Here is a 13,661-nt window from a genome sequence, read left to right on the forward strand (position 1 = left end):
CTGATTAACTCTATGACTCTATGTATAAATAAGGTAGAAGGCTGCTGGCAATGGAAAAGATTTTAGCTTATTGTAAACTTTGAAAGCTCTGTGAAAGGCAGGTGGTCATCACAAATAGAAGATCTATTTGGGGGCAAGAATGGGGCTCTGTATTGAGACTAATACCATACGTTGTAATTATTGACTATTTGGATGTGGCAGATGCAAAGATGGAATCATTTGGGAGGAAGCACAACAACCATAAAGGTACACAGGAGCTGGGAATTTACATCAAATAAATAGGGCAAAGCAATTGAGTTGGAAGATGAGTGTTTTATCTGATGGGAGTTAAAGCAGTACAGTGCAAAGCATTCATGCTCAAAGAAATCCAGGCTCAATTAATGGTCGATTATTGCACCAGAGCAAAGTTGCTGGAGTCGTCACAATAAGTGAAAGGAATTTCACTATAGTATGATAAAACCATTAAAAACTTAAAGGTTTCAGGATTTGTAACAGGAATTGGTTTATTATTAAAACATGTACAAAAATACAGTGGAAACTGTTCATACAGATCAAATAATTACACAGTGCACTGAGGTAGAACAAGTCAAAACAATAACAGAATGTAGAATAAAGTATGAAAGTGTAATGAAGGTAAACTATAAGGTGCAAGATCATAACCAAGTAGATTGTGGGGCCAAGAGTCTATCCTATCGTACTAGGGGATAATGGTGGTGTAGAAGCTGCCCTTGAGCCTGGTAGTATGTATCTTTTGCCTGATGGAAGAGGGGTAAAAAGAGAATATCTGTGGTGGGTGAAGTCTTTGATTATCTGGTTGCTTTGCTGAGTTAGTGAGAAGTATAGACAGAGTCCACCGAGGGAAGGCTGGTTTCCATGATGTGCTGAGCTCTCTCCACAATTCTCTGCAGTTCCTTGCGGTCACATGCAGAGCAGTTGCTTTATCAAGCCATTATATATCCAGAAAGGAAGTTTCCTATGGTGCACTGAAAAATGGCAAGGTTCAATAGGGACATGATAAGTTTGTTTAGCTTCCTGAGAAAGTAGAGGGATTGGTGAGCCTTCTTTGCCATGTTATCTACATGGTTAGATCAGGCTATTAATGATGTTTACTGTTAGAAAGCTTAAGCTCTCAACCTCAATACTGTTGATTTAGGCAGAAGGAAACACACCACCCTTTTCCTGAGATCAATACTTTGCTCTTTTGCTTTGTTTACATTGAGGGGAAGGTTATAGTCATGACATCATGTTACTAAGTTCCTTATCTCTCTCCTGTACTCTAGATTGTTATTTGATGTGGCCCACTACAATGATATCTATCAACTATAAATTTGTAGATGGAGTTAGAGCTAAGTCTGGACATGCATTAATGAGTGTACAAGTAGAATGGGGGGGGGGGGGGGCGGGGGAACTCTGACGGCATGCCGTTGTGGAGCACCAGTGTGGAGAATAATTGTGGTGGAGGTGTTGCTGCCTAACCTTACTAATTGTGCTCTGTTGGTCAGGAAGTTGGGGATCCAGTGACAGAGGGAGGTAGCAGGCCAAATAAAAACTAAATACAGTGGATTTTGGTTAATTGGGCCATTGGTTAATCGGGGTAGCCACTTATTTGCGACAACTGTTTCTCATTCAGAAAATGGCCGGGATTCCCTTACTTTATTTAGGATACTATGCCACTTAATTGGGGCAGGCAACAGCCGCCGAACACTCGTGTGCTCTTGTGTGTGACTGTTAGGCACTGCGCTGTGCTTAGAGAAAGCAGTTTTTTTAAAATAGCATCACATTCGTGTTTGTGTTCAAAAAGCAGTGACTTTTGTCACTGATAGTTGCTGAGTAATAAACAGCAAGACAAGTAAGAACAGGTTTGCTCACTGATTTTAAGCATTCAGGCTTGGAGATGCCAGAAACAGCCAGGAGTGAAAATGAAATTATTTCACTGGTTTCTTGTTTCTAACTTGTTGAATACTACTTCAGCAAGTTAGAAACAATGAAGAATTTGAAGGAATTGACAATTGTCTTGAATGCTACAATGAAAATGAAGATTTGGAGGATGCAATCGTCGACATTATTGTACTAGATGCACTAGATTACCTGCATTAGATGTTTGCGCTGATTTTGTTTATTTACAGTCAAAAGAGCACAAAGTGGATGAATTCTTCCATCACACTGTTTTACAGTACTATAAAACAGTGTATTAGTTTCTAATACTTATTTCTAATATGTATTTCTTGGCTCTGTTTGCCTTTTTATTTACACCTTTTTGAAGATAGTTGCTTAATGGAGCCAAAATATACAGGTGCCAATGTGTTACAATTAACCAGAATGTACTGCAAAATGTACAACACTCAGATGGTATAAAACTCTTAAAAACTTCCACACTATTTCCAGTCTTTGTAACTTTACATGGTGATGGCTATCGAGTTTACCAACTAGGTGCAAGAGAATGCAAACTCCAACAAAATCTTTAAAACACATCAGACAATTTGGGCTAATTTTCGACAGAGAAGTTGTCCTCTGGGTTCAGAGATTCATCTCAGGCTAGCATCTCTGACCAGTAAAGCAAAATTGTTACAGAAACTGCAATGAAGAATCCTTCTACATCTGAGTGCGTCAGTATTCCTGAGTTTTCACCCAGGACTTTCAAGGCTGACAGTAGTGAAAACCGAGAGGAAGCTACTGACACAATGAGAGAAGTCTTGAATGCTGCCGAAGATGGAGGACCATTATTGCTGCCCTAAATACCAGTGGTGAAACTGGCAGTAAGCAAGTTTCAATAGAGAAACGTGTGCTTAGAAAAGAATATGACAAAGGCTATCAAAATTATGCACATCCAATTATAGAGATCATTTCAATTGGTTACTGGAGGAAAATTTAGAAGTTAAGAATACAGGAACCGTTAGGCAAAAATTTATGCTACATGTTAACTCACTGAACTCTGCACAACAATGGATATGTGAATTCAGTTGAAGACAAGATGAACACTTCAAATTTTAACTTATCTATTGTGACCATTTAGTAGTCATAGTTTGTGAACTTGTACCTTTATTGATTGTACTTTAACCTCCGATAGCTGGTGGAGAATTAGATATTCAACATTTGGCGTTCTCAAGTCAGAAAAAAGATATTGCAAGATATTCAACATGGATATGTCAGGGATCAAAAGCATAGGTGAGCTGTGTAGCAGTACTGATCTGATGTCAATGTAATAATGGATGGTCCAAAGTCCAGGAACAGAAAGCAAGTTTTTACCTTTCTAGATGTTATTAAAAATGAAAATATTGATAGAGTTAGAGGAGCCAATGTGTGGCAGCACATATCAGAGACATTCAAAACTAGTTAGTGGGGACCAGAATTATTCTAGTATGAACTTTGAAGTTGAAACAAATAGCAATGAAGATGACGTAGTTCTTGATGCAAAATATTTCTAACCCAGCTTTGAATAAAGGGATACTGAACCTCTATGTGGACAATAAAGTAAAGCAAAAGGTGATAATTTAATTGGGAGAGAATCTAGGTAATATTATTCAATAAAATATTACACTTAATGGAAACAGGCAAAGAAAGATTCCAGCTGAAACTGTCCAACTATTATGTTGTTTATATAACAAGATGGGATAGATCAGCTGGGCAGGAACTAAATCTGGTTACGAAAACACTTGATGATCGATGGTGGATTTTCACAGCTCCAGACATATATCCAAGACAGGTAGAGTACAGTTAGTCACCAGGCAGTGAAGACATCGAAGAGCACAAGGGCAGAGTGGCAAAGAACAATTCTTGGCAAGCAGTAAAATGGGAACAAGGAATCATGGTCATAATGATCATGGGCAAAATTTCATGGAGGCAGAAGGCTGAGAAACTGAATAAGTACCCCATAACTGTTTTCATAAAAGAAAATGAACAGTGGAAGAAATAGGAGATAGGATTATAATGGAAAGAAGAGAGGCGGCAAATAGTTTGACATTCAAAATTTAAAAGCTATTCAAGAACTCAGGAAGCTCAGGTGGAAATAGTTAACCTGTCCGACTATGATTAGTCTATTTATATTTCTTCATTATTAATATGGTAATAAATGTACCTTATTTAAAATTGAAATAGCATATACGATTCAAACACCAAGAAATTATATTAAAATGTTTAATTGCTGTAGTTGCTCTGTCCTGTATTTTTGTTGTACAATAAAGTGCAACCATGCTCATGAGGGATTCAACATTTAGATTATGTGACAGCAATTGAAAAGATTATCCATTACAAGCTAATACCTGTATCATGTGTTAATGATTTGTTATAACTTGACAGATTGACCCAAAGAATTTGATAGCAATGCCATGTATCTTTTCATAAATTGCCATAAGGTATTATTTTCTCTCTCCCACGGGAGATGGATTGTTCAACTTAACAACTGCAATATACTGTATCATAATCACATCTGATGAGAGCTATGTTCTGGACTTTGTGAGTGAAATCATTCAGCAGAACATTTTTGCTTCAAATTCAATACTAACAACTATTCTCTGTTATTTCATACACATCACTGAAATTCATATTTAAAGACAGACCAACGTGTTACCCTAGTGGCATTCAACAATGCTTTATAATTTATATTACAGTCTTAAGTACAGTCATTTATAATATATTAATGTATGTCTAAGGCAGGAATTGTCACTTGGGTGTACTGTGAAACAGGAAAGATTCAGACAGCGAAGTTTAGAGGCTGAGAAGTCTAAGGCAACCAGGAATGTTGTCTTAGACTCAACCTCTTTGCTCCTTCTGTCTGAATGATGCAAAGATTAGAAACTCATTTTAAAAAGATTTAATTAAACTGAATGGCTAAAAATAAGCAATACAATTCAAAACCTGGATTTTAAAAAATAAGATGTTGATAGATAAGTTAAATTACAGCTTAATGTTCTAATGAACTTACTATTGATATGTAACTGGTCAATCCAGACTATGTGATTTTGCAGTCATCAGGGGAAAAAAGGGAAAAATGCCAAGAACCTACAAATTACTGAAAGGTTAAAAACTCTTTAATTCTGTTTTTAGGTTAGCGTTTTTGAAGTATGCAAAATAACGTGGCCATTAGGATATGCACAGGAGCAATGACAGCTGCTGCCCACAAGGATACCCACTCACACAATTCTCATTGTGCAGTTGAGATCAGTTTACCAACATTGATTGCTGTTGGGCATTAGTAATGCTGGCATGGCCATATCTAAAGATTTAATGTCCAGTATCACAGTGTAAACAATTTCAACTAAACTACAATACAGGTGAGATGCAGATAATACTCCATATGCCTTGGCATCAATTTGTTTAAATGTGGTAATTTAAATGAAACACTTTTCAAATGCATGTGATATGCTACCAATTCGAGTGCAAGTTACCGTATGGTTAACTGAGCAAAACTGCAAGTAGTTTTATAGGACACAATTGTGCTTCTCGGGAAATAAGGCTAGTGAGCACCAAATATATTCTCAGACCTTTGAATAATTTTGCAGGAAGTCATCAAGGGGCAGCTACTTCGGTGCTTATCAAAAAAGCTGTTTTTTTATACAAGTTAAAACAAAGATCAGTACAGAATTAATTTCATTTTAAAGCTGTAAATGAACACCCATACCTTTTAAATAAAAGCAATAGGATTACATTATTACATAGAAAAATATTTATATATTACATTCATAGCTATCTATGCTTAATAACATGATTATTTTAGGATTTTATTTGAGCTAAAAAGTGTCGCATATGACTTGAAGCTCGGTAAATGTAATACATTTCAGTAGACTATTACATAAAGTGCCACAGTAGGTTGAAAGCTTAAGCACTCTTAGGAAATTCCTAATGCAAAATGGATTTTATAGATGAACTCTATGTAAAAAAGGGCCTTTTCTTTTCTTTTATTGACATCAGTAATTCCTAGAAAATCAAGTTTGTATCTTGAATTTCCACCTTTAATTGGTGTGAACTGCAAGTATCATAGCACAGGACGCATTTCAAAAGCATTAAGCAATAGACTCACCATGAAGTTCCGTATAGATCGGTGAAATTTTGTTCCATCATAATATCCCTTTTTGCACAATTTGATGAAATTTTCGCATGTCTTTGGGGTCTATGAAATTCAAACAGAGAAAAGACAATTATATTTTCCTGTATTAATTTTACCTGTATCCACCAACTGCAGAACTTTATTTTTATTTGTGGTACTTTGGCAAGTGGATATTTGAATAATTAGGAATATAATTGTGGAATTTTTTTGCAGTTTAGTTCAGCATAGAATAAAAGGTGACATGTACAAATCATTTCCTGTTATAAAGTAATCTAACTTTGTATAAGATCTACATAAAATTCCTGGCTAACTGGGTAGCAGAGATCTTTATCCAATATTTGCCACTGAGACCTGGAGTATCTGCCGCAGGAACATCAAGTCAATGCAAAGATATCACCAATGTTGCCTCCACAAAATCTTCAAAATTCTCTGGAAGAATTAGTCAGACTCTTGTCCCAGGCCAACATCTACAAAAAATGTCTTTAACAAAACAGGAATACACATTGTTCTTGAGCTATTTGCGGCTTTTCAATAAAAATGCTGAAAGTATACATATTCTTAAGAAATGGGGAATAAATAGTAACTAGTAAATAGGAATAGTAAATAGTAAATAGGAGTAACTAGTTCAGCTTTCTTGTTTTTTTCACCAAAGTAAACTCAGTTGATGAGAATGTCTTGGCTATTGTGTAGTAATTATTGAATTAATGAGCAATTAACATTTTGAGATGATCCCTTCTTTAATCTTCTCCTGCCCATCACCTCCTTTGGTGCCCCTCCTCCTTCCCTGTCTCCCATGGTCCACTCTTCTCTCCTATCAGATTTCTTCTTCAACTCCCTGATTCTCACTGCATCCACCCCCCACCCACCTTCCCCCTGCCACCCGGCTTTACCTATCACCTTCTAGATTGTACTCCTTCCCTATCCCCCCACATTATTATTCTGGCTCCCTCCCCCTTCCATGCCAGTCCTGATGAAGGCACTCGACCTGAAACGTCCTTTCCATTGACGCTGAGGAACCTGCTGAGTTCCTCCACCATGTTGTGTTACTCCAGATATCCATTACTGCAGAATATCCTATGTTTAAATTGTTGAAAATTTAAAATCCTTACTAATTCAGATCCCCGATGCTTCAAAAAACAGAATACATCCTTTTGGCTTAAGAGGAATGGGATCTATATGTGAGCAATGCAATATTATTTTTCACTCTGCTCAGGAACTGGGGCTTCAATGGATAGCTGACTGAATCCCTTCGAGGAACACTACCAGAAAGAAATATGATTTGGCACAGGCTGTAAACGACTGCTGCTGTAACTTAGTCAGCAAGCAATATTATTAGCACATGGATATGAATGCTTTGGAAAATTCTATTTAAATAAAAACAGAGCCAAGAAACCAAGCAGTAACTGCTATGGAAATATATAAAAGCTATTACAGCATTTTCATGGCAAACAGGTAGCTCTATCAAAATTACTGCTGTTCAGAAATTTAACAACTTTCATCTATTATCAAGCATTCGTGCTCAAGGTAGGATTGCTTCACTGATTTATTTTCATCTGCAAGATTTTCAAAAAAACGTTTCATATACCATGTGATTAATAACAGGTTATTGCCCACATATATGAAACATGGATTTTTCACTGTCAAATCATCATTGTATGATATTTGTGTCATGTCATTTTCTAGCTAATGAACTGGGTCATTCTCATCATCACAAATAGAATAGTTAGTTAATGGCCTATTAGCTCATCATATCTGCCCTTTGATCAATCTTATTAGTCTGATAGTCATTCTCTTCCCCTAAAACTCTGCATTTACTTCTTTTAGTTCTGTTTTGATCATTGTTATTGGACCAGCTATTACTAATTTTCAGATCTGCATTCAAGTTTCAACATAGTTTTTCCTCATGTTATCTATGTGCACTCAGTGTATATCATCTGTACCTAATAAAGTGGTCACAGAGTATTTTCTTGATTTTCTGCTGGTGTAGCCCATCCAATTCAAGGTTCAACATGTGTGTTCAGAGATGCTCTTCTGCACACTGTCAGTTTGAATCAGTCTGGCCATTTTCCTGACCTCTCTCATTAACAAGGTATTTTCACCCATAGAACGGCTGCTCACCATATGTCTTTTTGTTTTTCACACTATTCTCTGTAAATGGTAGAGACTTGTGGGTGAAGATCTGAGATGAGCAGTTTCTGAGAAACTCAACAATCATTAAGCTTCGATCACATTTCTTCCCCATTCTGATGCTTGGCCTGAAGAACGACTGAATATCTTGACCATGCCTGCATGCTTTTATGCATCGGGCATAATAAATAATAATAAAAAATAATAAATCTATAAGCTAGTTTACGTATTTCTATTTACTGCGTTTTTTAAAATTACTTTTATGTTCCTTATCTTACTGTGTATTTTTTTGTGATGCAGCGGATCCAGATTAACAATTATTTCATTCTCCTTTACATATGTGTACTGGAAATTACATTATATAATATTAATATTAAATCTTGAGTTGCTACTATGTGATTGACTGATGAAGTATTTGCATTGATGAGGTGTGCAGGTGTACTGAATAAAGAGGTGCTGAGTGGATTTTGGCTCACTGCCTTAAACTCCTGTCTTCTTACCACCAACTTTTTTGCCACTGAAGTTGTACTGTTTAACCTATTGCAGCAAAATCCTTAAATATTTTTAATATCTGTAGCCTTTAAAACAGCACCCTCTTTAAAATTATCCCATTTAATTCACACCATCCGTTGTAATTTTGGTTCACTAGCGCATCACTCCATATCTTTCCATGATCTATTTCATCTACTTGGTTCTGTGACTCCTGAAGTTTATTACTCTTCTGAACAATATTTTAATTTTGCACCTTCCTTGATATCATAGTCTGTGCATCCAAAACCATATGACTAAGCTATCTCAACAAGAGCAGTAAGCCATATATTAATCCTTATTTGTGAACTTGGCTACTTAGCACCAGAAGCCTGATTCACCATTTAACAGGATCAGAGCTGGCACCACACCTCATTCACATTTCCCTCGAGTATCCAGAACTGCAACAATCTTGCCTTTTTACATATTGAAAGACTGATATCCTGAAGTCCAGTGTATGGATGTTCAAAGATTTATAACCCTTTGAGGAAATTAATTTCGCATCTAGCTTAAAAAGAGCTCGCCCCTTATTTACTAGTCTTGGACTCTGCAGCTGTCTACCCTATCAATCCCTTTCAGAGTCTCCTACACCTCACTGAAATCACTGCTCAGCATTCCATTACCTGGCATTCTTATTTAAACTTGCTTCAAAGGACAACACCCTCAGATCAAGAATTAATTTATTTAAACCACACTGTACTCATTCCAAGGCATGGAGGCCAAAAGTACAGATAGTATTAGGTCTCACCAAGCTGAGCTTTTATATTCCAATACACTGTAAAGCAAGGCATTCTGTTTGCATTCCTAATTGCTTTGATACCCCCATATATTTTCCAAATCTCATAAACAAGTATTTACAGATACCTCAGGAGACCAACATTTACCAATTTCTCATCATTTAATAAGTATTCTATTTTTCAATTCTTCTTACCATATTCAATAACCTCACATTTTTCCAATATTATATTCCAGATGCCCCTTTCTTGTTTGCTTACTTGTCAATATTCCATTGCAGATTCATCATTCTTCCAGGTCTGTTTGCTACAGAACTTTATATTATCGACTAATTCATCAGTCAATATTATAAATCATTAATACTGATGCAGAGATACTGAACACTAAGTAAAGGACAGCCTGAAAATGACCTGTTTATTGTTATTGTTTTCTTTCTGTTAAATAATCCCTTAAGCATTCCGACACTGAGAATAAAATTCCCTTTCAGCTGCACTCGTTATCACACTCTCAAAGACTGTTAGCTTTGTCAAACATATTTTTTCCTTCATAAAGCATGTCAACTCAGCCTCATCAAATCAGAATTTTCTAATGGCCTTGTTAGAGATGAATGATGGGTTCTAGTCATTTACTCCAGAGGTACTCTGGTTCCCTGTTTTATCTCACTTTTCAGGAGGTGTCACTTTCCAATATGCTGGAACCCGTCCACAATTTAGGAAATCATTAATAGATCTTCTTTATGTATTTGGCCTATCCAGTTTCATTATTTACTGCACCTTTACTCCGTCGACTCTTCTATTTAAAGGTGGCTGTTCAGTTCTACCTCAGATACAGTCTCTTCCTCTACAATACATTCCTCTACTGGGGTCTTAGGTCCCACACCACTAGGTTACCCTTCAACCATCAGGTTCCTGAACCAGCATGGATAACTTCACTCACCTCAACACTGAACTGATCACTGAATATAACCTATCGGCTCACTTTCAAGGCCTCTACAACTCATGTTCTCAATATTATTTACTTATATATTATTATAAGTTTTTTTGTATTTACAGTGTCTTTTTTTGTTTGTCAAACTTTGTGTGTAGTTTTTAAAAATTAATTCTATTGTATTTCTTTGTTTTGCTGAGAATGCCTGCAAGAAACTGAATCTCAAGGTAGTATATGGTGACATATACATATTTTGAACTTTTGAATTTACTTTGAACTTTTACAATAATGATAATGGCATTGCCAAATTTCAAAAATACTAATATTTTGCTGTTTTAACATGCTGGCCAAGGGAAAAATATGGGCTAGGGCAGTGGTTCCAAAGTGTGTGATAACATCCCCCAGGGTGGTGGCAGTTTCCAAAGGAACAATAAAGATAAAGGGACAGTGGAGAACACTCGGTAACAAGGGGAGCTGCTGAGGGATTACAGACTTCATAATTGATAAAATTCTTTGAAGACCCAACTGCTTCATTCAATAATCAACACAAAAATATTAGGTATGGCACTGCTTATTTGTCAGAGTTATTTGCAAAGTTTAATTAAATCAGTCTTCAATTACAAGTAAATGATGTGAATCTTATCAAAGACAAATTAGTCGTCTCACATTCCAGTCCGTTATCTCTATTTAAGTGCAACTTTAGCCGTTGCCAATTTCTGAACCTAAGTTGAAAGAGAAAGAAAGAGTACCAGATGGTGATCTTTAAGTATACTGTGCCCACCTGGGTAATCTGCATAAAGATATATCAGAGAGATTTCAGGATTGTCTCTCGATCCAATTTCTAGATTGGGTAATAGATCCATTCCTGAACATTTGTAATGAAGAACTAACAGCAAGGATGGAAGAACTAATCTTGCTACAAAATGATTTACAGCTGAAGCTGAGTTTCAAAAAATCATAACAACACTTTTGGTTGCATAAAGAGGTCTCTGAACACTATCCTGTGGAAAAAGATCAAGTTGTTCTTGACTGCCTTTCCAATATCATATTTAGTGAAGTGCATTTTCAGAGCAATTGCCCAACTGCTTTCAAAGCAATGAAACAGTCTGCAAATTATTGAACATAGTGATCTGAGAGACATTCGGCGTGATGTTGAGAAGCTGATATCACTGCACCAAGCCCATCCATCTCATTGAAATGTGAAAATACAATGAAGCAGTGAATAGTTGGACTACCAATGTGTGCTCTAAAACTGTTTCACTGTAATTAAATTATTTTATTTGTAAATTTATATAGATTTGAATATTGTTTGCAATTATTTGTCACTGCTTTAAATTTGCAAAGCCTATTTTCTTTCACTGTGCATCATAAATCAAAATTCCTTATACCTTTCACATATTGGCTGGAAAGGAAGAGGGATGTGCTGAGTATGTGGCCTGGGAGCCAGAAGGGCAGTAACCCAACAAAGTTTGGGAACCACTGGGCAAGGGCATAGCATTCCATGAATATTACCATGCAAACTTTTATATTGCTCTAGAATGGAAAAGGTGCTTTGCTCTCTCTTAATGACAGCTTTTGCTCATTGCTAGATTTGTTCATTTACTTCTTACAAGTGTGGCCTTTGGGACACCAATATTATTATCTGTCTGTAATTGTTCTTTAACTGAGGAAGAGGTGTGAATCAAACATATCGTTGGGTCTGGAGCCACATATTGTCTAGCCAAATTAATGGCTGATTTTCATTCCTGAAGTGAATCCGGGGCATTTTCTACGACTATCTAGTTTCATGCCCATCATTTCAGAGACTATCACTTTCATTCAAAATTTCTGTCAAACACTTGAGTGTAGATTCCCTGCAGATGCCATGGTGAGATTTGAACTCGGGCATCTGGAGAAGTCTGGTACTCTGCCTGGTAGATTCTAAGGTAACTACACTGCCACTGCCCCCTGTGGTGTCAACCGAGAATAAGTCATTGAATAGAACACAATTTCTTACCTCAGGGGACAAGCAGTGACTGACCTTTTTTCAGAACAGGAAGTCAAGGCAGTGGGGAAAAAAATGAATTTTTAGTTGATGTGTCTAATTTGTTAATATGCTACCTTTCTTTTTACCTGTCTTGATTTCCAGGATTCTGTTTGGATTAGAGTAGGAAGTTACAAAGGGACATCTATAGAGTGAAGGAGCAAAGCAGCAGCAGATAGCAATAAATGAAGGAACTGCTTTGATCCAACAAAACAATTTTGCACTATTTTCTTTATACTGAGAAACTGGAAAGTACAGAGTACAGTGATTCAGTACAAGACATCATATAAAAGTATTCTAAAATGCTAAAGTGAATGTTGGAGGGAAGAACAAAGGATCATCAGTCAAATATTGCTTCAGTTGGCCTCTAATTTTTTTGTTTAGTTTTGCATAATATACTATATGCCCCAGATTCCTCTGTACACTAATGAGGAAATCCTGAACTTCTGGCAGATCCTTGCGGCTGTCCTAACTGTGCTGTGATATTGGACTGATCATGGAGTTCAGCAGTGAAAAGCCAACTTGCTCCATTTGCTATACTTGAGAAGAATGACAACAAAGACTCTCAGGTTGGAGGAACAGTACTTCATGTTCCATCTGGGTAGTCTTCAACCTGACAGCATGAACATTAAATTCTCTAACATCCAGTCATGCCTCCCCCCACCCCACTTGCTCTTATTTCCATTTCCCATTCTGGCTCCCCTCTTACCATGGCAGCGCAGTGGATAGCACAATGCTATTCCAGCTCGGGGCGTCAGAGTTCAGAGTTCAATTCCGATGCTCTCTGTAAGTACATACCTTCCCACGTGTGTGTGAGTTTCCTCCAAGTGCTTCAGATCCCCCCCTACTCCCCCCACAGTCCAAAGATGTACTGGTTAGTAGGTGTATTGGTCAGTGTAAATTTTCCCATGAATAGGCTAGGGTTAAATCAGTGCATTGCTGGCCAGCACAGCTCAAAGGGCCTTTCGTTTGCTACATCTCTAAATTAAATGAAATTAATTAATTAGTTCCTTAGATAAAATTATCGCTTCTCCTCTCTTCACCTGCTTCCTTTCTTTCTTTTTTCCCTGGTACAAGTCCTTCCTTTCCCTTTTCCCCTGGTCCACTCTTCTCGCCTATCAGGTTCCTTCTTCTTCAGACCTTTACCTTTTGCACCAATATCTCCTCGCTCCATCAGTTCATCCCCCCTCCCCCAGCCACATTCCCCCTCACCTGGTCTCAACTATCACCTGCCAGTTTATACTCTTCCACACACTCCTCCCCCTCCATTTCTCGCTT

The 13,661-nt window shown here is 37.1% G+C and overlaps 1 protein-coding gene across 1 annotated transcript in view; it reads right to left on the minus strand.

Annotated features, from left to right (window-relative positions):
• ppil2 (peptidylprolyl isomerase (cyclophilin)-like 2) overlaps positions 1 to 13,661 on the minus strand; it is a 291,555-nt gene that overhangs the window by 134,161 nt on the left and 143,733 nt on the right. Inside the window, exon 13 of the mRNA XM_073055693.1 lies at positions 6,017 to 6,106. Within this exon, the coding sequence (XP_072911794.1) occupies positions 6,017 to 6,106 (90 nt within the window). The remainder of the gene's footprint in view (positions 1 to 6,016; positions 6,107 to 13,661) is intronic.

The sequence above is a fragment of the Hemitrygon akajei genome, chromosome 9 (genome assembly GCF_048418815.1).
Source record: "Hemitrygon akajei chromosome 9, sHemAka1.3, whole genome shotgun sequence".
Lineage (NCBI taxonomy): Eukaryota > Metazoa > Chordata > Chondrichthyes > Myliobatiformes > Dasyatidae > Hemitrygon > Hemitrygon akajei.